We start from the raw sequence: 26833 nt of genomic DNA on the forward strand, positions 1-26833 counted from the left end.
GATCCAACTCAACCACACTGATTGTTCCTTGTCAGTGCATATGTGCCACAAATGCTTGAGCATAACGGCCCTATTCCACTCTTCTAGACCTCTGAGACCAAGGCCCCTTCCTTTTTAGGAAGACACACATACTCCCACAAGTGACTTTTGCCCCTCTAATTCTCTATCATCTCCCAAAACTGAAAAAAAAAATTTATTTTTACACAAACCATTTTATTACCATTCACAAAATTCAAAGATGCTCCAAGTGTCCAAACATACCCTAAATAAACTCGCGGAGAGTAATCTAATGAGTTTGCAAAGCATATGATGCAGAAAAGTTACGAACACTACCTTAAAAGGAATCGAAAAAAAAAACTAGAAGGCTTATATAACTATTATCCATTAATCATTGATATATACTCTGGTTCTCACAAAGGAAGTATACATTGAAATTCCATTTCACACGGTGCATAAAATCTAATATTCCCAAATTAATATTATGGTAGATTATTGAGTTGTAAGAAGTAACTGTACCATTGCACACACATATTACATCTTGCAAAGTGCTTGAGGACTACGTATAAACTTTATTTAGGAGCATGAATGATCGATCGATCTATACACTGTTGATAAGATCATTTAGATATTATGCATGCAGAACTTGCTTCCGATATTCTCCAAGAGCCCATATGGGGAAGATGTTTCTGTATGATGAGTAGTTTAATGAACAATTCCTCATAAATACTCCAGTGATTTCCTGTTGCCAATAACCATTGACTATGTTATCTTTGAAATTATAATTTGGTATGCAGAAAGATGATATTAGAAAAGAAACGAAGTGATGAAAGAGAGAAAGAAGAAGAAAAGCACACAACTAAGATGACACAAAAAATAACTGAAAGTGTTGCATTCTGAATAAACGTGAATTACCTGCTGAGGGAAGTCACCATCTTCCATTTGTGAATTGATCAGCACCCTTGCCCCATGATGGATTGGTGTTGGATCTATCTTGGCCTAAAAATTTATAAAAACTTTCAGAATCAGCATATTGATCATGCTTCCTAATAAAGCAGTTTCTAACTTTCTTCCCTGTAAAATTTGTTTTAAGTCCTAGTTTTTCTATTCATATGCATATATTGTTCCAACTCAACTTGGGTTTTATTCATTTCTTAAGCTCCAAAATGACATCTATGTGTATATTTTCTCTTTTAACATGCATTGTATTCTTGAATATATTCCACTGTCATCCACTATTTGCTAGATTCTTGAGTTTTTTAACCATTTCTACACCCATGGTGACATGAATAATTTCATAATGTAATTCACTAAAGTTAATATACAGAATAACTTAAGAGACAACGATGGATGGATAACCTGCCCAGCTTCAATGAGGGATAACATAGCCCATGCAGTTTGAACCAAATTTGCACGGTTTCCCTCTATATTTTTCCACACCTGTTTCAAAGAGCAAGTTACTTTAGTTGTCCCTTTTCACTCCACCCTCGTTTTCTTTTTCTTTTCTCCAGTTTTTTAGTAATTCAGATTCAAATTGGAAAACCAATTGCCTATGTACCTTGTTTTGGCTTGAAAGGTAACTCTCTCCCCATCCACCATTGGGTAGCTGCTTTGATAGCAGGAATTCACAAGCTTTGCGCAATGCTGGACAATTTTTGTAGTTTCTGCCACAGGCCACCAGTCCCCCTACAGCAAACCATGTACCATAGGTGTAGCAAATCCCCCAATGTCCATACCTGTATAGTGCTAAACTTGCTTAGATCTTTTTATGTTATCTCCTTTAATAACAAGAGCATCAGCCAAAAGAAAAGTAAAAAGAAAATAAAAAAATTACAATCTGTAGGAATACGTAGAGCAATTTTTTTTTTCCTTTTTCAAGAATGTCATGTTGAAAAAACATACTACCAGGATCCATCAGGTTCTTGTACATCTTCAATATATTGAATTGCCCTGTAAATGGTGTTGTCTATCTCTACTCTACGGTGTTTGGGATAGAATTTTCGAAAGAGCGCCAACCCTTGAACAGCTGATGCAGTGCACTCCACATAACTATTATAAGGTGACACAATTTTGATGTTAGGAAGCAAAGAGTGACCAATTATGTGGCAATTGTTTTCATTATGAAGATATCTTACTCTCGCTCAATAAGAGTATCTTCAAAAAACTCTGTGGGGTTGAACTTCTGCAAATAGATACAAATTTTGTAGTAGTGAGTATTGGGTTGAAACGATGTTTTCTCGTAATAATCACGAACAGACCAAATCAATTGGCTTGTTAGATAAGTTACCTCCAACCAACCAAATGCTCTTTGAGGCTCCCAAGCTGGGAAGCCACCATTTCTACTCTGCATTGGCAAATATAAGGTCAATTATTCAGGTCAAGCAGCATAATAAACAGAAGAAGTGAATTGGACAATCTGACTAGAAACAAGTTATGTTCCTTGTTAACTAATTCAAAAACTGAATATGTATTGTAGAATCCTTACTTGTAGAGAGAGAATGACATTAATAGCATCATAAAATCGCCCTGTCTCTATCTTTTCCCCAACTAGGTCCGGTGACATTTGTGACAACAATAGAACAACCTACAAAAGTAAATGTTTTGGTAAATTTTTTCCATTAAACGAACCTTGGGAATTTATGACTCTAGAATGCACATATTTCAGTAGAGGTGAGGCATTACCTTCAACCCTTCTGCTGTGCAGTCAGAGACTTGCCAACCATGATCCTGCATTGAGAATGTCCATGCTCCTTTACTTATGTGTCGGTACATAGCTTTGAAGTCACCAGAAGGGTTTTCTCGAACCTAGAAAATGACGCAATTTTGTTAAAGCCAAATATCAAGATTATGTTCAAGCATTATCTACCATCAAACCTCGTAAGGGGTATTTGATATGTATTCTGACCTGTGAAGCTTTCACAAAGTCGTGTGATTTACGGAGTGTTAGTCCATACTCTTCATTCAAATTACATGAGAGAATTGCTTGGATTGCGAAACCCGCATCCCACATCTGACTGCCGAAGCTCTGCATGACATAAGGTTGGAATCATTGGTACATTTCTAGACAAAAGATGAGATTTCAAATGGATTGAAACTTTGCAATTCTTTAGGCTCGAGTACATGCTTTATGCATATGTGATTTGCACTGACAGGCTCACATCACCTGAATTTTTAACCCATCTTCAGCAACCCAATAGTTGTCGGGAATCCTAGATAGATGAAGCTTGTATGCTTCCCCATTCGGATCTTCGGCCCAACAGGCAATCAAACATAGCACCTGTAATACAGATGACCTTGAAAAATTAGTTCATAGAGCACACATCAATTACTAGTATGATCTATATGATTGCATTTTGATTATAGTTATAATACTAATTAGTGACAACCTTTTCCACGCTTCCAATGCAAAGGTATCTGGTGTTCTCGTCCTCGTAATGAACATGACCAATTGCAACTTTAAGTGCCTTCTCTCTCAACAATGAAAAGGGCCAGCGGGTCAGAAGAGGTTCTACTGCATGGTGAAGAAATCCCCATAGCATATCTTGTATAAGAGGATGTGGATAGTATAGATCCTCCTAAATTAGCACATTGTATAAGTTTCATGTATACATTATTTTGTCATAAATCTTTACATTTGCTTAAGTGGGATCTAAGATGGAGGTTTATGACATGAAAATCAAATGCAAGATATAGAGACTAAGGATCTAACCAACCTTTGCAACCGTATTCCGGGCTTTGTTCCAATTAATTTGATGGTAAGGCTTGTTGTACAACTCTTGCCTTAGTGATTGAATCAACTCAGTGATTGGACCAACAAACCTTTTCCCATATAAATAAGACATTGGCATATAAACCAAGCGACAATAGCACAACATTTTGCCTGCATCTCAAATAAATAACAACCTCAAGTATGAGACAATATCATTCCATTTTGCCCGCATCTCATATAAATTACAAATGTGATTTTCAACAAAAAGTTGTGAAACAAAAGAACCTGGATGAATTGGAGAGATTTGTGGAAGAAGCCAGAACTCTGGGGGCAATGGATTGCAGCCAGACCACTCATATAATCCGAGTACCTATCCATGTTAGGAAGCCTCGGAGTTTTCACAATATAGTAAAAATTATATAGGGTTGAATGATAAATTATAATGCTTTCGTCATTGTTTTAAGGCAAATGGACTTTTGGGCTACAATCTAACCTCTCAAACTCAGGTATATACACTTCAATATGGTGATACTTCTAGTTGGACACTAGAATATGCTACTTTATATATATATATATATATATATATATATATATATTGGCATATAAATGTAATATTACCAACAATTCTTGGCAACTAAAATAAAAATATATTTTATATTTCAACCGGTTATACATACCGTGACCCAAAACTTTCCCCAAGATGGAATTGCCACTAAACCACCATGGTCAAGGATCCATTTCCGTCCTCTAGCCATAGCCTTGTCTTCACCATCTTCAGGACCCTCTCCAAGTATCCTCAAGGCAATATAGCTCAAAGCTGAACCAAACATTGTGCTGTGACCCTCTATGTGGAAGCCCCAACCTCCATCTTCATTCTGTCCAACAAATAAATAGTCAATATACATATTTACATATAGATAAGGTTATTTGTTTGTACATAAGGTTAAATTTAGCCAAATTTTTAGTTTTTGGGGGCATTTTTAGCTGTTTGAACACCTGATGATTATACAAGTATCGAATAATTTCTTTCTGGTGTGCTGGTGAAAAAATGGCATTCAGAGCTCCAGTGATGTATAATGCCATTACCTACATATTGTAAAAATATGAAATTATGTTAGAATAAGTTCAATGGTAGAGCATTAGTCTTAAATGCTAATACATATCATAGTTAAAAAAATTTAAACATTTACTGTCAACATTTTATATCTTAGGGAGAGAGAAGTTAAAAAATAATATATATATATTTATATATATAAGAATGATGCAAAAAATACATACAAAGGGTTGGAGGAAAAACAAGGGGCCGGCAGATTCAGCAGGCCAGTGGCCATCGTGGGCCTGAATGGATGAATAGAAGGTTAGGGCTCTCCTCAATGTTGTGATGACTGCTTCCTCTGTAATCACCTCAGTTTCTTTCACTTGGACTGGTGGTGGAATTGGCCCACATGGGTTCTCCTTCCTAAGCTGCGAGATTTTCATATCAATTAGTGTGAACTAATTTCAAAGCCCTCAGTAAAAAATTTCTAGATTCCAACACAAAGCACATGAACAATTTAACTTGATCCTAAGATATTTTTCAAGCATTTTTGGGTGGTTATTAACATCTACGAGTCAGGCCCATGATCAATAACATAATTCTAATCACAATTGAAAAAAGAAATACTTCATCGATAAAAAGATCTCATAAAAATAAACTCACAAACTAACGTAAGTTGATATGGTATATTAGATAATTGTAAGGTTACTTTTCATTTAAAGTAAATTGGATGTATCATATGAAGTCTCGTCAATTTATAGATTTTTTTTTATATCTCTTTGTGGATATATAATTTCTCAGTAAATGATAAACATACAATTTTTTTTAAAAAATATATTTTATAACACTGTTTTAAATAGAGGATGATTGTGTAAAATTTGAAATTCGGTTTTAAAATAGGGTGTGGCTCTACAGCCACACATGGTGGCTCTCAACAATGCTTTTTTTTTATGCATTTTTTAACACTTTATAATATTTAAAAAAATTCACAACATCATTAAAAAATATTTTTTCACCATTCAGAAAAAGAAAAAAAAAAACTATCTGGGAGCCCCTATATGTAAGAGTAGCATTTCTCTTTAAAATATTAGGGTTTTTCATTTAGTGACATTATTACATTAATTGATTGTAAAACGAGTTGTATTATAAATGCATGAATATCATTATTCGTTGCAATTACCGCGATTGTTTTTTTTTTTTTTTTAATGTTCAAACTTCAAATGCAATCATGCAAGAGAAATTGGGTTTTTTTTTAAAAAAACATTTTCTTAACTTCCAGTTTTACTTGATGTTCTCAACGACGGAAAATGGATAATAAGAATGGGCATCCATAGTGGGCACTTATTTCCCTTCTCTTGGAGGTTATGAAGTAACTCTAAGTTACTTCATGAACTTTGATGGCTGGCCCTTAATGGCCAGCCGAGAGTTACACTTAGAGAAGTTATTTATATAGCCCCTCCCCTCATGTGGATTAGACACTTGCATCACAAACAAGTTCTCACTCTCAAAAGATTCTTTTTAGTCCCGTCATCTAAACTGTTGAATATGTGAGTGTTGCTCTGGTATATTATCACGTAGCACACTTCACTATTGCTGAGAATATTACGAATGAACATAATGACGATGAAGAATCTTTGGAACAACTACACTAGATTCAAGATATTTCTAATGAGATAATATCAATTCTGCTGTGTACTTTGATCTAGTATTTATAATATTGGTACCAAAGAATATCGATTGTTCCCAATTTATATTTTATCGTGCATATAGTGATTTCTTTATCGAATATTTTTTTGTGAAGTGAATTTTTATTCCAATGATTTGTAACCGAGAGCTGCCAAGGTTGGTCGTTGCGGTGGTAGCGCTGCACAAGCAATGGTTGTAGCCACCCACGCAAAGCAACGCGAGCCACAGCACATGGAGACGCTCCAGGTCTCGACGTTGTGCCATATGAAGCTAGATGTAGCGTTCATGGGAGGTGAAGGAAGCTCCTTAGGTGCAGCGAGCTGTTGCAGGTGGCGACATTAGTGCACATGGTACACTATGCACACTGGTGATGCGTTGACGAGGTCGTTATACACACCTACTGGGTGTTGCACAGTGCCCAACAACTGTGCACAACAGTGGTGTTGTGTCTGTCTTGGTGCTGCATAAAATGGTGTCGCAACCAAATTTTGTCCTATGCAAGCCGGTGGGCTATAGCGCACACATAAGGTGCTTGAACATCAAAGGCGCACCAGGTGCAAAGCCATGCACCATGGTGGTGCAGCAGGCTACTCTGCTGCGGGCAGGTCCACGTGTAGGGCCGCAAGTAGAGCTACATGTTCTATTGCATGTGGCAGCACCGTTGCAGGGTAAGAAATCACGGTGGCGGAAGCGCCTACCAATGATGTTGCGCTCTTTTGGGCCGCGTCTCTTCGAAGAGGTGGTGCAGAACCTAGCACTTCCATGTGCAGTGCTGTGCATGAGATCAGTGTGCTCTACAGCTTGTACCTAAAGGGATTTGCATTGCACCAGAGTGGTGTGGGAAGCAGCGGTACGGTGCGACCTGCACCTCGGCAACCTTTGGTGTTGCGGCTACTGGTGTCATAGGCAAACCTCGCAGACGATGGAGACATTGAACTACTATGTATAGAGTTGCACCCCAGGCCAATGCAGACGTTAAGAACCCACTAGGTAGAACTCACCCTTGAAAACTAGCTTGCAAGGGAATGGTGTCTAGGGGCTTATAAACCATCAACCAATCTCATACTTAGTCGAAGTGGGATCGTAACAACCACCACGCTTCGCAGCCGACGTCCACGTCTGTCCTGGCGCTCACACTGGTTGGTTGTGTGCTAGGTCTTTTCCTAACTCCGGGTGAACACTGCCATGCCGGCATCACCCCCCGTGCCGCAACATGGCTTTAGATGTGGGGTAGCTCTGATACCATTTGTTAAGAACTCACTAGGTAGAACTCACCCTTGAAAACTAACTTGCAAGGGAAGGGTGCCTAGGGGCTTATAAACCATTAACTAATTTCATACTTAGTCGATATGGGATCGTAACAGCAGAATTCTCTGTTAGGCACAGAGAGCCGCACTAGGCCGGTGAAATAGCTCTGTCGCGCGCAGACCCAAGCACCAGGCTGGCGCAACGCGATCTACAACCCGCAAAAAAAGATTTGCACCAGGCCAGTGTTAAACAACTGCCATGAAGCAACAGACGTCGGAACCATGCACAGTTTGATTGCTTTCAAAGGTGGCGCAGTAGCTGAAATCATGGCAGTAGGGAGTTACAAGAAGTTGTTGGCTGCTGCGTTGATCTATCTATAGTGCAACTGATGCTACTCCACCGAACGCAGAGAGATATGCTTTGCCAAGAGCAGCGTGTAATAGGCAGTGCACTACACTATCGTAGAACAGCGCGCACCATGCCGTAGCTGCGAGCGAGCTCTTCCGGGAGCAGAGAGAAGCCGTTGATGGCGTGCTCATAGAGGAGCACTACTACTCACCAGGTGCTGCGCGCACCAAGATAGCGAGGTCCAAGTGTTGCGCACACTAGTGAGCGGAGGAAGGCAGGAGCCCCACTGAGTGACGCTGAAAGGGTGGTGGAGGCGGTTACATGCTAAGTTTGTTTCTTCCATTACATGAATAGTAGTTGGAAGGGGTGGGGAAGATGAACATTGTGTTTCTTTTTTGGATGATATATATGGATTGTGGGTTGCATAATCTGGTTTTGGACTTAAATGTTTATGGCTATTTTTTTAAAATCAAGCTTTGGGCCCGACCCATATGTTTTTCTTACCAGATCCCATCTGTTTAAAAAATTTATATATGTTATTTTAAACAACTAGGCCGAGCAAAGGGCCTGTAAGGGCTAGGCGCAGGGCATCTAGGAGGGCAGCCCACAGGTTTTCAGGCTTGGTGACTTAATTGTCTCTAGGAGGGCATCTAGAGATTATTTATGCTACTTAATTTTCTCATTAATCTCTTCCATGAGTAGTAATTGGAAATAAATGAAAATTATTATGAGTGTCAGAGAGTCTTAGACCATCATTATTGTATAAACATCTGAAAGGTTTAGAGTAAAATTGAAAATGCACGTGGGACACATGCAATACAAGTTTTCATAGAAGTTGATGAGATCAACTATTAGATAGAGCTAAACCACTATTTTGCTTTTGAGAACTTGTTGGTAATAATAGAAGTTGTGAGTTGTTTTTGTAACGCAAAGATTAATTGCTCCTATATTTAAGGTTGAATATTATAATCTTGAAGCAATTTTGATTAACTAACAAATAAGTACATACTCTCTAAAACTTATTAGTATATTTGGCAAGTAAGGATATTAAAATTTGAGTGTGTAAGAGTGTTTAGGACATTCTTGATTAACACATTCATTTTTAAAAAAAGTTTTATCAGTGCATATCTTTGTAGTATTAGCACTAATAATCTTCCTCAAGTTTTATTTCTTTCTAGTGAGAACGAATAGGTTCTTGCAAATATATGAACCTAAGAGCACCTTTGATAGTAACGTAATACCAAGCACTTTGGAGGTTTGCACGGTAACTGTGGTAGAAGTCTGAATAATTAGGTGCAACTTAATTAAGCCTAAAACGTTTGCTCGTGGTTGCACTGATGCAAGATATATTTTAGGCTAAAATAATTTATTGCAAAGTATTTCTATCATGTCCTATTGTGGATTGAAGAATATCAAAAATATTGAGTAAACAAGAAATTGGGATATATCGCTAGTTAGCAGATAAAACGTCACATACTACATTTGTTGCACAAAGCGATATTTTTTATTAGCACTTTTAATGCGATATTAGAGAAGTCTAGGCCTAATTTGATTTAAAACTCATTGAAAGCAGTGATGTTAGTGAGAATTCCTAGAGGTTCACTCATTGACTCAGTGATACTATTTCTCAAGTAGAGAGACGATATGCTAAAATGTGCTATGGAGGTATAGGATAATGGGTGTGAAATTTGAGAAATTAAAGTTTTTCTCGCTAATGAGATCCTTCCCCTTTATTTAGCATAGTCAACAAGGAAAATGTAATGTGAGCATTTTCTATGTGAAAGTTCCTATACATGCACACTAAGGACATGAAATAATAAAAATATTATTTCATCATATAAATGCGATTCCAAATTTTTTTAAGGAAAATATATATTTTGAATTAAATTCTTTTTTTTTTTCAAAATCATAATCGTATGAGTTATATGATGAGAATAATTGTCTCACAGTTTAATGATTTGCTAAGAATGGAATTATAAATGAATTATGATACAAAACAGTTGTTACATCACATTTGAGTTGATGTAATATGGGGTTGCAGCCTTAATTCTAATTTGGCATCCTTAGATCAAGTTCATTCACCTTTGAGAAAGGTTGAATGACTATTTTATGCAAACGTGAATTTTATTAAAAACTTTGTTGATCATTTTTTAGTTGAGTCAGGAAAACTATTCGTATTTTCAACGAAGGTGAGAAATTGTGGATTTGAATAACACTTATTTTTTGGAAAGAATGTTTCATTTCACATTCATTTAGTTTCATTCCACATTACCTTAATATTAATATTTTCAAATTTTTTTTTTATAAAAGGTTGCCGAAAATAGTATGAGTAATTCAACAACTAGTGTAAGTATACATTTAAGTGATGATGTACCACTAGTGATTGTGACTCCCAAAAGTTATAGAATGTAAATATCCTCATAAATAGCATGGTAGCAATATATCAATATTATTTCGTCATTTAGAGACAGAGAATATTTGTAATATGACTCCGCTGAAGATATTGAATTCACATAATAGGAACCCCAACATAGAATTTTAGATTCACTTCACTTATATAATGCAACCTAGGTTGTTGATATGATTGACGCAATAAAAGTAAAGTTGATAAAGGTATAAATCCATCTATTGGCATTAATTGAGTTGCCTTTAGATAGCTATTGATCGCATATTTATTGAAACATTTTTTGAAGAAGTTAAATAGTTGATTCTCATAGGAGAATTGGATGGTTAGCTTTTGTGATGTTTAGGCATGAAGTACTTTGAGCGCATGATTGTTGCTAGTACTATTTTGATACAAAAATCAAATAAATATCGTTGGTGCTGCTTACATGCGGCCTAAACAAACTATCTATTGAAAGATACATAATGTACCTAATCGTTTTTATTAAAGACTTATTGAATAAAATCCACTATTTAAATCCATCTATTGGCACTAATTGAGTTACCTTTAGATAGTTATTGATCGCATATTTATTGAAACTTTTCTTGAAGAAGTTAAATAGTTGATTCTCATAGGAGAATTAGATGGTTAGCTTTTGTGATGTTTAGGCATGAAGTACTTTGAGCGCATGATTGTTACTAGTACTATTTTGGTACAAAAAGCAAATGAATGTCGGTGGTCCTGCTTACATGCAGCCTAAACAAACTATCTATTCAAAGATAACAAATGTAACTAGTCGTTTTTATTAACGACCTATTGAATAAAATGGGGCTCTTTGAACGCTATTGACAATCTTAGAAAAGTGTCATCCTAAGAGATATGACGAATTGGTTGTCTTAGATAATTAATTATCACCTAATAAGAGGTTAACCATATTACGAGTGATGGACATGAGTTTGTAAAAAGTAGCTAAAACTTGAAGTCTTGTGAGACTATGTATAAGAAAATCAATTTCTAGGAGCTCTTGTTCAAAACCTATAGACAATTAATAAGATGGACAATACCAAAGAATCTAGTATTGTCTTATATACTATTTGGTATTTCCATTATGATTTTCTCATGGGAGTTAGATGTTAAGATTTTGTCAGAGGGTAAATATGACTTACTTGATTAAGTGAGTTTGTGATGCGACTGTCGTTGAATGTAATAACTAGACTATAATGATTGTCTTTGGAGGCAAAAGTCTTAATCGCTTTACTCTTAATGAAAAATAAATTATGGTTATCTCACATGCTTTTGTTGAGTACAAGAGATTTATATGAAACCTTGAACTCGTAAATTAAAGTTGTTGAATGACATTTGTGGTCACCTTGTAAATTCTTAAAAATCGAAGTTGGACTTGCTGAATAGAATCTAAGGTTTATATTGTGAGTTTGACCTAAATTGGATTCGCAATGAATCGTCACTGATTTCTTGGTTGTGCAAAGGCCTTTTATATGTAAAAACGGAGTCTTTTGATAGGAGCATGGTTTGGAAAGTTACTATACATTAGAATACACATGGAGATAAATGGTCATTAAACACCACTTGAGAGTTGTGGTTTAATAATTTGTAGTTGACCATGTGATTTCTCTTTACCTCATGGTATTGGTCGTTGTGCACATGATACTGATGTATTCTATGATCATATGGCGTGATTGGAAACATTTTTGGTAAGCACATTTTTGGTAAGCACACACAGTCACCATAGATTTAGGAGTTATAGTGAAAAAGGTATATCGACAGACTTAGATTGGCTCACTCACACAAGTGATCTCTTTTGGCACTATAAAGATGTAGCGAGCAAAGATGAGACAATGTGTCACTCGGTACTTGTGCAAAGATGGATAAGTTGTAAAAGACAAATGATATGTCGCCTTAGTGAGAGCTAAAATGAGATCCATCGTGTTTAAAAGGACCGTGAATGATTACCCACAATCGATATAGCCTTTGGTTTAGCCAGATGCGAGAACCTCTTTGACACTTCAGATAGCGAGCAAATGGAGGGACTCAGATTAGACGCTGAGATAGCGACTAGAATAAGATTTGTATAGTGAATTGAAATTAGATATACGCTCTTTTTTTGGAAAGAGAACTCTATTGTAGCATATATTTCATACTACATGTGCTTTTGCGACAAACAGTAGAGGTGAGTGAATAGATCCCTGCTTTCTCACTATGTAAGTCCTGCAGGTCATAATTGATGACCATAATTTGTTATGCCTTTAGGAGATTTTTGACTATGTCATGAGGTTGATGTTTTAGTATCTGCTACTTTGGTATGTTATCTATAACCATGGGTAATACGATTTAGAGAGACATTGTTGGGAAAGCAATTGAACTAAAACTAAATGACATGAGGGCAAAGGGAAGACTATTTGGTAACCTATCGATAATGGTGTGTACTCACTACCGGCAAGTTATGTTGCTTCTTCGGAGTTGCAGTATAGTTGTGCATACATCATGTTTTAGAGAGATTAAGCATTGCTATGAGTCATTCAAACTCGAAAGGGATTAAGGATACTTAGTCTGATGTGACCAAATGAGTCGGGGCATAACGAGAAACTTTTATGGATGCTGCTATGCTGGTCTTCTCTTATAGAGATTTGGTATAGTGCTCCTATTTTTCTTTTACAGCTGTGCTCAGCCTATTCGCCAATATGAATGAGATTAATAACATATTGAGAGAAGCAGACCTGGGGTCTATCTTGCCCACTATGTGCGAGTAGGAGATGTAAGAAATGGGCACCCATAGTGGAAATCATTTCCCCTTATCTTGGGGGTTATGAAGTGGTTCTTAAGCCACTTCATGAGCCTTGATAGCTGGCCCTTAATGGCCAGTCAGGGGCTACACTTAAAGGGGCTATGTAAATAACCTATCTCCCCTCGTGGATTAGACGTTTGCATCACAAACAACTTCTCACTCTCAAATAGTTCTCTCTAGTCCCAGCATCTAGGCTATGGAATATGTGAGTGTTGCTCTAGTATATTACCACATAGCACACTCCACCATCGCCAAGAAGATTACGGATGAACAACGACGACGATGAAGAATCTGTGAAATAACTGAACTAGATCCATGATATTTTTTATGAGTTAATATCACTCCGCTATGTATACTTTGATCTAGTATTTCTAACAAGAACAATAGAAAATGAAGCATATTTAAATCTCTAAGGAGGAATAAACCATTAATTCTATTGTTGGATGAAAATCTGAATATACGTATAACAAAATATAGAAGAAATTAGAAAAATGTGGAAAAAATATGATTAGCGATATAGGTTCCTCTAAAGTATTGAGAGATCGAGATATAAATTAACATACAGGTTAAGTTGATCCTGCAATATTTACTGCTCATTTAATAATGTCCAAAATATTTATACGGACAACGATAAATATTGTATGACCTATTTCACGTGAATTTTAGACTTTCAAATTCGAACAAGAAATTGAGAAAATCTTTTTCTTATGATCTTCTTTATAGATCATTCTCCAAAAGCAACAATTTAAGGGAGAAGGTGACTCATTTAACCTAAAAAGAAAAAAAAAATTGATATTTGTATTTTAACTTTTTTTTTTCAGAAATAATATGAGTTCTGCAAGTAATAAATTAAGATTTGACATTGCTTCGTTGAGTCTTCAACTAATCAAAACTGATGACTTGAATAATATATATATATATATATATATATTGTTAATTCATGATAAATATCCAAAAATGATATATTCATGATCAGTTTGGTTAGCTGATAATTGACCAGCTAATAAAATACTCTATGCTCTAAGACTTTTAATTGTCTAATTCCGCGCTTAGTTATTTGTTTTTTTATGCGAACCATCTTTCCCATTAATTAACAATGTCAAATTTAGTAACCTTAAAACACAATTTCTTTGCTACTCTACTCCATCCTATAAATCAAAATATATAAATACATACGTACGTACATACACACATACATATATACATATATATATATATATATATATATATATATATACTCTATTATAATAAGTAGTTATCTAATTGTTAGTAGTAACTTTTGTTGTTTTTTCCTTAACTTTTCTTGTTTTTCTTCAAGTCCGTTAAATCCTGTTTTACCAAATGACCCTTAATTTCTTTGATCATTTGACGTGTAGCTTCCTTGTAGAATTTAATGAAGAATCATGTTTTACTAAAAAGTCATTAATAGCCCCGCGGCACACATGAATTGACGTCTCTTTTTCATGTCATTTTTGTTCTGACAGTGTATTCATTTTCCTTTCTTTTTGTTTCATTTTTTTTAAATAAAAAATTAATAATATTTTATTATTATATAGTAAATAAATAATCAAATATGGATACAAACCAATGCTCATACTTTGCTGAAATTTAGATTTTTTTTAATTTTAATTTTTTGTTTTTCTTTAACCTTGTATTTTCTTTTCCTAGATAAATAAGTTCATGACTTTTTCACTTTTTTTTTATTCAAATCATCATATCAGGTGCACCTCGGGGCTAACACACCCGGGGCTTTCCTAGTGTGTGTACACACACATACATTCTACATACTTTAAGCTCCCTCTCTCTTTTTATGCTATGTTCTCATGCCTAGTAAAATTCATCAAGATGTCCATATATAAGATGTCCATGTATGTATATAATATGTATGTATGTATGACAGTATGTATATATGAGAGAGAGAGAGAGAGAGAGAGAGAGATCAGGAACCTGCATCCTCTTCAAAAGATCAGCACTTTGCTTCGTCCGAAGCCGATTCCTCTTAAACTCTTCGCGGAGCCTTTCAACTTCAGCACGTTCTTCAGGTGTGCCGGCATCAGGGTCGAACTCCCAATGTTGTCGTCCAACGAAATTGTTGAGGCTCACCAATCCTGGACCTCCTTCGGCTATCTTCAACTTCCACATGATCTTCTGCATGTGAAACAAATAAATTACTACATGCATGCATTCAAGATCATGATCACTAACGAGCTATTGAAATATGTACGTACGTGCAAGGTGATCAGAGATCAAGCGTACATGGAAAGAGAAAATATAATACACTTTGAACTTTTCAAATATCGATACATTGCAACTTTAACTACTACATGCAAAAAGAAGTTGACCAATTTGTTTGCTGCCAAAATAGCTAATCTCATGGAGACATCTTTTCTAACACAGTACTACAAGAATTAGTTGATGATAATTTTCTTGAGAGAATTGGAGATTGAAAATGATGAACAAAAAGTAGTGACAGAGTGGTACTCTTCTTCTTGAGTACCTTAAAATGTGTTTAGAAGACGATCGATCTCTGTTAATTGTGCCCTCAGACTCAGACTAAGAGGCGCCTATATATCGAGTTTAAAGATCACTTAACGGAATGAAATATAATGGTAGCTTTCCCTCCCATTTATAAGGAAGGAGAGAGAGAGAGAGAGAGAGAGAGAGAGAGAGAGAGAGGGCGGTGATCGATCGGTCTGTACATGTGCCAGCGATAAATGGAGCCCCGGCCCCATTTGTTGTGGCGCACACTCAATGTTCCCTAAATTTGGGTCCGGTACTAATTGGCCACCCGGCCTGCAGAAAAGACAATACTATCATACTCATGAGCATTAAGAGTCACATTCGAGATATTATGTGCAATTAATAAATCTGGTACTACTGAATTTAATGAGTTAAAGTAAAGTGTTAGTTGGCCGTTGTTCGTTGTTCGTTGTTCGTTCCAAAATAGAAAATGCATTTGATATAATTATTTTTACTATTTCTGAAACAGATTGCAGCCAAATATTATTTATAATTTCAATCAATTAAATGAAAAAATAAGTTGACTAATTTGTCAATTTGCTGCCAAAATAGCTAATCTGGTAATACAAGAATGAGTTGATGATAATTTTCTTGAGAGAATTGGAGAGTGAAAATGTTCAACAAAAAGTACTGGCAGAGTGGTATTCTTCTTTGAGTACCTTAAAATGTATTCAGAGTAGAACTATCTATCTCTGTTTGTGCAGATGTTAAGTTTGGAGAGTAAGATGAGAATTTTTTATTTTAAATGAAAGTTTAAAATTAAATATTATTTTAAAATATTATTATTATTTTAAAATTTTAAAAAAATTGAATTAGTATTTAAAAAAATATTTGAATTGTTTATTATATTTTACATAAGAATTTAAAAAAATTATAATAATGAGATTAGAATTTTGTTTCTCATCCCATGCCCCAAACATATATAAATTGGCCAACCGGCCTGCTGAAAGAGGCCGGAGACAATACTCTTGGAATTTTACTTGAGATATATATTCTGTTTTTAGCAGCTGTTAATCTTAAAGATTGTTTGGCAAGTTAGATGACATTTATTTTAAAACTTCTCTTAATTTTTTTTTTTCAAATATCAATTAAATAAAAAATATTTTTCAATTTCAAATTTAGTTCAATTTTTTCATTTAATCATTATTACCTAATTATTATCTAAATACAAAATCTAATATAACTTGTCAAACTTCCAAACATAACACAAAGAGCAATGTAGCTTTTTTAAATTTTAAAACAAAAACTATATTAAAAATTTTTGTAATTTTATAATATTTTTATTCAATTTTTTCTCTATCATTTTTTAAAATTCAATAAAACATTTTAACTCTAACCATTTCACTACTATATTATATATTCACAAACTATTTCACTACGTACTATTTACATAATTCTAAGATATTCTAAATGAGCCGGCCTATATCACGGCCTATACTTAAAAGCGGCTATAAATTTACTGTTCATAGATGAACAGTAATGAATAGTAACAAAAGTTTTTTTTTCGCATGATTTTTTTTTGCCGTTTGCTACTGTTTATAAACAGTAATTATGAACAGTAAATATTAAATATTGTTCATAGATGAACAGTATGAAATGAATAGTAACAAAATTTTTTTTTTTCACATGGTTTTTTACCGTTTGCTACTGTTTATAAACAGTAATTATGAACAGTAGGAAAAAATATTAGTTTTTGAGTTTTAAATTCCAACCCTTCATCTTTAATTTTCAGATTTAATCAAACGATAGAAGTTTAAATATTGATTTAAACTAACATAAAATAGATAATTAAATTTTAAAAATTATATCATACACTTAAAATTAACTTCAATTTATAAAATACTAATTTCTCATCATTAAATAAAAGATAAAGTTTTACTGAATATTAAATAAATGATGAAATTTTGTTAAATATTTTTAAAAAAGAATAACAATATAAATAATTAGAGTTTTAACATAATTTAAATATGATAATATTCTTAATTAACTAAAAAGAACTGCTACAACTAATGAAGAAGTAACCTAAAAATATGTCTTGAATGTGTATTTCACTTTTTTATTTTTATTTTCCTTTTGTCATGTATTTTTTTAATCATCATAAATATTTTTAAAAAAAGTAAAAAATTCACAAAATTATTAAAAAAACACTTCTTCAATCACTAGATAAAAAAAAAATTAAAAAAAAAAGGGACAAACGTCGCTCGGACGTTACCTACTGCTAGTATATATATATATATATATATATATATATATATATGTAAGTTCTTCACGGAAATTACAAAAAACATTAATATATCTCTAATTAATAGTACTTATGATCAACGTTGCATGTGCAGCATGCCAGAGATTCATTGCCATTGGTGCAGAGACGGAAGATTTTTATTTGAGTACGTACTGGCATGCAGCATCCTTGACTAATATATATATATATGTACTGTCTAATTAATTAACATTAATTTTGGGCTCACGGATCATCATGTATGTATAGAAGGAGGCTGTATACAGGAGTTGCTTAGCTGTAGCTAGACGCTTCATGTGATCGACCTACTAATTTGAATATGATCAGTTCTATTCATTCCATTATAGTTTTAATTTGACTAATTATATATATATATATATATATATTATATAGTTCCAGCAACATGCAGCAAGCTGGTCTTAATTAGTTATTATTTATGTTAAGTGTTTTAAGTGAAATATATTAAAGAATTCTAATTTACATCCTCAAATTGTAATCATGAGTTTTGCACTTCACATTCTTAAAATCGAAGCTATAGAAATACGTACGCATTTCAACTACAAACAATTGCCACTTTGCAGATGCATTTATTTTGAGATGCGTTCGAATGGTTTTATTTTTTGAGACGTTATATTTCGTCTCAAAAGTTCTAGTTTAAATAGATATTTATTTGTTCAAACGCATGCATAAATTAGAACTATATTCTTGTTTTGGGACGAAATTTAATTCTTTCCTAAAAGATTTCATCTCTAAAAATCAAATTTTTTGTAGTGTATATACCGTTAAGATGAAAGAAAATATATAGGCCGCCGACAATTGCGGACCGATATTAGTAACGTTAACCACTCCAGCCCCTTGACAAAATCTTTTCATAAGTACAACAGTTTACAATTTGGATTTAGCGTTGCTACTTCAAGTATGTTAGATGGTGAAAGATCATATTTATATATATTATATATATATATATATATATAGAGAGAGAGAGAGAGAGAGAGAGAGAGAGAGAGAGAGAGAGAGAGTCATAGTTTATGAGGATTATACTTCACCAAGCAATTACATGAACTAATGCCCTCTAGCTTTTGATCAGCTAGCTCCTATAAATATTGCTTGCACACAATTACCAATTATATGCTTGCTTTGAAAAAAACGATCAATCGAGTTGGAAAATCACTACAAGAAAATCCTTAATTTGCTGCTAGTTATTTTCTATAAAAATAACTTTTTCTTGTCAAAATGAATATATTTTCACTGCAAATAACTAGTTACAAAGGCTCATTTTTTTTTATAGTGATTATACATATATGCTTGAGCTAGAATTAATGGACGAGCACTGATATCATCATATGATCTATTGAATGTTAGGACTTTGGGGTGAAACTTCTAACACTACATGATATTTATTATTTTTCTTAACAGCTAGCTATAGATAGGAGGACTTCTAAATTAATAATCTCGATTGAATGAGAATATTGGTAGTACTTGTGGTTGCTAATAATCGGTTGATTAGACTGTACTTGAATTCCTCTTTTATAATATTAAAGTGTCACGAGGAGTTGTCTTAATATTATTGGGTAGTCAACATGAGGTAGTTAATTAGGAAAAAAGAAACAAAACAAAAACTGGTGTAGCCAATAAGTCAATTTGAGTTGGTCGTGTCTTGCGCAATGTTTTAAATTTCGTACTATACCAGTTGGTACGGTTGAAATTTTTCGTTTCGGCCATCCGGCCGTTACAGGTACTATATATGTTCCGTACCGGCTAAAATACCGGCTGTATCGGTCAATACCGGCCATACCGGACTAAATTTCGGCCTATACCTGCCTATATTTCGATCGGTACCGGCCGATATTTCGGCCTGTGTTTTTTTTTTTGAGTTGGTCGTGTCTTGCGCAATGTTTTAAATTTCGTACTATACCAGTTGGTACGGTTGAAATTTTTCGTTTCGGCCATCCGGCCGTTACAGGTACTATATATGTTCCGTACCGGCTAAAATACCGGCTGTATCGGTCAATACCGGCCATACCGGACTAAATTTCGGCCTATACCTGCCTATATTTCGATCGGTACCGGCCGATATTTCGGCCTGTGTTTTTTTTTTTCATTTTCTTAAACTACAAACTTATTTTTTAACCCCTAATTCAGACTAAACTATTTATAATTTTTATATATATGTATTTATATATAATTTATTTATATATAGACTATTATTTTGGAATATAATTTTTATATATATTTATATATATAATTTATTTATATATTGACTATCCCGAAACATTATCCCGAAACGCTATCCTGAAACGGTACCAGTATCGAAATATTTCATTTCAGTGCCTTGACCGGTATGACGTTCGGTACGGTATTCAAAACATTGATCTTGCGTGCACTTGAAGATAGATACATATATAATTTAGAGGATCGACAATTGCACGAGCACATTTTTTTGAGCATGATCACAAGCTTAAATCATTAATATATAATTTTAATTTTAATCATGCTTGCTAATCCTAGGCCTGTGCAAAAATACAATGGGCCTGACCCACCCGCTAAAATCGATCCGACCAGTTCCGATAAAGTTGGGTTGAAATTAGATGCGGGTTGGACATCATCTAACCTGCGCGCTTTTTAGCGGACGAAACCGCAGCCCGATCTTTTCTCCAACAAAAAACTCTAGCCCCTGATCTCTTGTTTGGCGGATATCCCTACGAGCTAGTGAGTACGCCAAAAAAGAAAAATACCTGGGATACTGGGATTAGTGTCAATCTAATTACGTACGCACAAGGAAATTATATATATACGGCTAAACCAAGATTCTAAGAGCATCTCATCTAACACGCTAAATTAAGTAGTACAGTACTAGTACTGCATGGTTTAACATTAATGCATGCATGCTTTGTTTCGACTCACATGAATATTCTTGGAATTTGTTGACTATCCTCATCAGCTAGCTAGCTAGCTAGCTAACTAGCAGCTGGTTCTTGACTTTTTTCCCACCTTCACCGAATTCATCACATGATGATCATGATCTGTCTAGTTCCGATCGAGTAGTGGAGGAGAACAAATAAATTAACATCACGACGTAAGAGTTTTATTTAAAATGTGTATTGCGCACACACATATCTTTATGCATTTAGAATAATTTAATAGTTATTATTTAATTGATAAGTCACAATGAAATAAGATTAACTCCAATAAGATATGATTAACTCTATATTTAATCACGGTGATACAGAAAGTCTATAAATTTCCTGATAGCCAGAAGTTTATAAATAGTACTGAAGAGTTAAGGGTTCTCACCTACAATATCATTGTGTCTCTAGCCATCGGAAGACACTCGGAGGTAAAGTTGTTAGGGTGATCATTCTTTCATAGTCAAGTCAAATTCTTTATCAAACTGTAATGGAGAGATGTATGTTTTCTAACTATTATTATTTTGTTATCGTGGATTATAAAAAATTGAAGTTCTAATTATTAATGTTCATGCTAAAATATTAAACATGTGGTATCAGAGCTTTAGGTTATAGAGTTTTTATGATCTCGATAAAATATATAGTGAGTAAAATGACTATTTGGTTTTACATGTGCTTTTGTGTACTATCTGTGATTTTATCATGTTGCGAAAGACTAAAAACACTGTCTTTCTTTGATCAGACAAATAAATTTACGATGATATTTTTATGCATGGTTCATGTAGTGATACACTGATATTCATTAATATACTTCGGTTTAAAGTGTACATATTTCTCCCTTTAATGTATTTTGCATCTGCCTTTGATTGGGTGTTATATTTTTCTCTATTTCTCTACTGTGTTGTATATTGTTTACACTGTTGCGTGTTGAGGAACCATGTGAAGTCGCAAAGCACTGTGAGTGCTAGAATCCGACTTGTATAGTAATCTGTAATAGGCAAGCTATATCCTTCCTCAGAGCCTTGTAACACAGTGAACCGCTGTGTAGCCCTTATATTATGTAGATGTTGGGTGAGGGCATAGCATTGTGGGTGGTGGCCGGTAAAGGAGGCGGCCTTTAGGGGTGGCGTAGAGGGGTTGTGAAGTCCCGAATGGGCGCTGCCCCTACCTGTTTAAGGTTCCCATCAGGTGAGGGGAAGGTCGGCGCTGGGAGCAATGTTTTGAATACCGTATCGGTGACTGTTTCAGTCAAGGCATTGAAACGAGATATTTCGGTATCAATACCATTTTAAAATAGTCTATATATGAATAAATTATATATATAAATATATAAAAAAATCATATTCTAAAATAATAGTCTATATATGAATAAATTATATATAAATATAAATATTTATAAATTATAAATAGTCTTGTATGAATTGGGGAGTCAAAAAATGAAAATAAAAAAAAAAGAAGAAAAAAGTAAAGGCCGAAGCCAGTACGGGCCGAAACGGCCGAAATTTTGATAAGTAAAAAATAGCAGGCTTCCCTGTACCAGCTACACCACAGGAACGGTATATTTCGGTCATACCAGCTTGTGCGGTACAAAATTCAAAACATTGGCTGGGAGGAGTTGTTGAACTCCTCACCGGCATCGCTGTACGTAACGGCGGCAGAAGGAAAAAAAGAAAGAAAGAAAAAAGAAAGAAAAATGGAAAGTGGTCTGGAGATCGGCAGAAGGAGGAAGACAGAGACACCTTGTTGTCCTCTCCTCGCCAGCGACACCAATAGCCGCAGCAAATTAAGGCTTGAAGAGGAAGGGGGTGGTGGTGGTTGTTGGAGGTTGAAGAAGCAAACTAGGGTTTATTTCTATAGCATATAAGTTTAGGCTACTGGGCCGGGCCGTGATGAAGTAAGAGCCAAACGGGTGAAATGCCAAACTAAAGAACAACAATTTAAAAAAATTAAATTAAATTAATTAAATTTTATCATATTTATATGCATGTTTATATTGTTACATGCATGTATTAGATTTTATTAAATATCCTGTGTATGTTATTATTGTTAAATACATGTATTAATTTTTTTTTTTTTATGTGCATGTTATTATTATTAAATACATGTATGAATTATTTATTTTTGGCTCTTATTTAAATTATTGTTATTATGCCATATATAATTGTTTATCTAATATGGGGCAAATGATGATGACACTACTAGTTCATCCATCAAAATAAAGTGGACAAAACAATTTGTATGTCAGAATTTTCTCTCAAAATATAATTCAGATGATACAACCAGTTCTTCTACATAATTTAATATGGATAAGAACACTTTGTGTATCAAGATCTACTCTCAAATGAGGATTTTGATGACACTGCTAGTTCATTCATTAAAGTAAAGCTAGAGTGAACAATGTGTAGCCAGAGTTTACTCTCAGATGAGAATTCTGGTGATACAACTAGTCCATCCACATAATTTAAGCTTGGAGGGAACACTTTGTATGTTAGAGTTTACTCTCAAATGAGAATTCTGATGATATAACTAGTTCATCTACAGAATTTAAAATTGGAGAAAATATTTTATGTGTTGGGATTCACCTCCAAATGAGGGATCTCGATGACACTATTTTTTAATCCATAATGGTTTAAATTTTGTTATTGTTTATGAGTGTCGAACTCAAAGCATCAATGTAATTAAAATGTTTTTCTTGCAGTAAGTATACAAATATATTTACAAGGTTTTCTGTACATAATAAACTCTAGGTTAGAGAAATATGAGCATGCAAGATTTTCACCAAGGTCTCGCTTGGGAATGACTATAGTTCTAGACCCTCTTTTACTTATTTTAAGTCTAAAATCAATAATTATTGAGAATATTGGTAATGGACAGAAATGCATAATGTTTAAGAAGATGAAATTAATTATTACATATCAAACTTTGAACACTAGAAATGGAAATGATGAAATCTTCTTATTTTGTATATAATGGTTTACTCCAGATGCATTATTATTTCGTTAAAGTAATGAGTTATGAACTAGTTGGTAGCATGGTTGTTAGATTGATTTTGTTAATTTGTATTGAAAAAAAATTGTATCTTTTGGGCAAGAAAGGAAATGATGGTCATGAAAATGTAAGAATTGTATCAATTAAATTTTGAAAGAAACAATGATACAGAAAGATTTAGGTGCCCTAAGCATAAGACATGATTCGAAGGGAAGGGTAACTCTTTTTCAGTGTAAGTTTTGAATATGATCTTATACATTCTTTTTAGATTAAACTTAGTGCAAATGTTCATATTTATTTTGTCTGTATAAGTTTCAAATCAAACTCTATAGATGTTTATACTTATTTTAGTGGTTGAACTCGAGCTCAAATATTCAAATTTTTAAATTGTTTCAAAATGCAATTTATGTTTGTTATATTTTTCATTCCAATAAAATCTTTATTTTTCATGCCTTCATAATAGTGATTTTGTTAAAAGTTTTTCCTTTTCCCTCATGAGGCTTGAATTCAACCAAATGAAAAATGATTTATGAAATTTTTTTTACAATTTGTGACATAGAATTTGAAACATAATTTGTGACATAAAAGTTTGAAAAATATTTTCAAGAAAAGTTATAGAGGTTAGTAAATAAAATATTTTTCGCATTTAGATTTTATAATCTCAGGATGTGTGTTGATTTGTATAAAGGAAAAAAAATCAAACATAGCAAGAAAATATGATATAAGGAATAGAGAGTTTCTTGAGATAATGCATATAAACGCATGTAAACATTTTCTCTATAATGTTTGATAGATATAAGTATTTCATTACTTTCATAGATAATTTTCATGGTATGGATGTATCTATCTGCTACATGAAAAGTCTCAAACCATTAGTAATTCTTGAAGAACTTCACGTGGGAGGAAATGCTGGTAGGTAGAAAAATGAAAATCTTTGAATTGGATTGAAGTGCGTAGTGAGTGCCAAAAAAAGTATTATGAGTCAGGTCATAACTCTGACTTATTTTGTTAACTTCTTGAAAAGATGTATAGTAAAATTATTAAAGACAATGGTATATATCTTAAATTGTGTTCCTAGTAAGTAGTCTCAAAGACTTATTTTGAGTTGTAGAGTGAAAGGATACTTGATTTAAATCATATACATGTATGAATAGTCAATCTAAAGTAAGACTTTACAATCCAAATGAAAGAAAATTAGATCGTATAATAGTTAATGGGTACATTATTGATTACTCAGAGAGATCCAAATGATTTAGGTTGTCTTGTCTCTATTAATATTTTGAATTTTGATGAAATTGAAATGTCAAAATCTTTATGGTTGGCAAAATCAGTTAGAGTATAGAAACTAGAGATACAATTGTTGTGAAGTGCATTCTTGCACTTCAAAAATACTTATAGTTCATTTTATGATTATCTTAATGATAACATGAAACAACAAACAAATGATCATCTACCTCATAAAAGAAACATTGCAGAAGAATTGGTCATGGAGGCATCAGAACAGGTAACCTCATATGATCTTTTTGATTTGATTTTTGGTTAGGTTGTGTGGTGTATTTTCAAAATTTGAATTTGACATAGAAATAAATGAAGGCTTACATATGTTTTCACAAATTATAGAAATAAGTGATTTTATAAAATACCGATACATAAAAAAAAGTGATTGAAATTCATAAATCAATGTAAAGTCTATAATTTCGTCTAAATTGTCTAAAATGTATAAAAAGTCGAATGTAAATAGGTCTTGGAGACAGAACCTTGACTTTAAAGGCAATGTTGAACAATATAAAATCAAACTTATAATTAAGGATTTCACTCAGAAATGAGCATTGATTTGAAAGAGATTTCTAATAAACCCGAAAGAACTCATTAAAGATCACTATGGCATTAGTTGTTCATTATAGTATAGAGTTACATCAAATAGATGTGAAGATAATTATAGAGTGAAAGTCTGAAATCTACAAGAAACAAATAAAATGATTACTTAAAAAAGGGTAATAGATTTTTAAAAAAAATTGGTATCTGAAATTTGATAATACCAATAGTGTTTTTAGATTTAAGAAAAATATTTATTGTTAATGTATATACCCTAAGATCAGTGGGAGTAGATTTATATTTATGGTTATGCATGTATATGACTTTTTGACCAGTATGAACCGTGGTTTGTAGTATGACATTAAAGTTGTGTCTCTAAATAATTTTGAATGAAATTTATGAATTAGACATCATTCGTAATTGAGATTAAATTTTAATACCAAGACTATGACTGTTAAGATTGTCTCAGTACAGTTGCATAGAATTTTGGAAGATTTTACATGAACAATTGTTACTCAATAGATGCTTTAAAAATAAATGTGACTTACTCAATATTTTGCATTGTCCTTGAATTGATTATGTTTTTAAGGAAATTCTATATATGATTGTTATAATAAATATGATGATTGCACAAACTTGTATAAAGTTGAATATCAATTTTTCGATTGGCATTATTGGTTGTTGTCAAATTAACCTAAAGATATTTGACCCAAAAGCTGTGAAAATAATGTAAGGTTATTTGCAAGAAATTGAAAACTATATTGTTGCCTTAAGAAGAACTGGTACTCCTAAAGTAACTGAAAATTCAGACCATATTTTGTAAGATTACTCTAATGATGGAAAATACAGTTATGGTTATGTATTTCGCTATCTAGTAGAGTTATTTAATGGAAAAGTATGAGGCAGATCTCTTACTGCTTCATGTGTAATAAGGATTGAGTTTGTAGTATGCTTTGAAGTCACAATGTATGATATCTAACTGAATAAATATATTTTGGGACTTGGAATTGTCGACTTATTGTCAAGTCGTTAAAAAATTATTGCAAGAATTCCTAAAAATATTCCTCTTCGAATGATAAGTATTTAATTTTCATTAAATACTTAAGTGTTAAGCAGAAAGTACAAAAACAAATATGTCCATAATAATAGTGTGTT

The 26833-nt window shown here is 33.5% G+C and overlaps 1 protein-coding gene across 2 annotated transcripts; it reads right to left on the reverse strand.

Moving 5' to 3' along the window:
• Positions 1-366: 366 nt before the first annotated feature.
• LOC108989546 (lupeol synthase-like) lies at positions 367-15812 on the reverse strand. 2 transcript variants are annotated; one of them, XM_018963186.2, is made up of 19 exons: positions 15708-15812; positions 15158-15355; positions 4985-5170; positions 4703-4792; positions 4384-4581; positions 3992-4076; positions 3711-3877; positions 3384-3572; positions 3161-3274; positions 2903-3022; positions 2680-2802; positions 2483-2581; positions 2285-2341; positions 2133-2179; positions 1903-2046; positions 1556-1733; positions 1357-1437; positions 913-996; positions 367-739 (listed from the first exon to the last, which is right to left on the reverse strand). In XM_018963186.2, exons 2-19 carry the CDS (start codon positions 15350-15352, stop codon positions 629-631), a joined length of 2268 nt encoding a protein of 755 aa, XP_018818731.1. In that variant the 5' UTR covers positions 15353-15355; positions 15708-15812; the 3' UTR covers positions 367-628. The 2 variants fall into 2 exon arrangements, with proteins under 2 accessions (XP_018818731.1, XP_018818730.1); XM_018963185.2 differs by having other exon boundaries at positions 15158-15358.
• Positions 15813-26833: the final 11021 nt, after the last annotated feature.

This window comes from Juglans regia, chromosome 6, assembly GCF_001411555.2.
Source record: "Juglans regia cultivar Chandler chromosome 6, Walnut 2.0, whole genome shotgun sequence".
Classification (NCBI taxonomy): domain Eukaryota; kingdom Viridiplantae; phylum Streptophyta; class Magnoliopsida; order Fagales; family Juglandaceae; genus Juglans; species Juglans regia.

Coding starts and splice junctions, on each gene's coding strand:
- LOC108989546 (XM_018963186.2), bottom strand. CDS start 15,352: ATGTGGAAGTTGAAGATAGCCGAAGGAGGTCCAGGATTGGTGAGCCTC. Junction 4,582..4,702: donor GATACTTGTATAATCATCAG/GTGTTCAAACAG, acceptor TTTGTTGGACAG/AATGAAGATGGAGGTTGGGG. Junction 2,342..2,482: donor ATGTCATTCTCTCTCTACAA/GTAAGGATTCTA, acceptor TTGCCAATGCAG/AGTAGAAATGGTGGCTTCCC.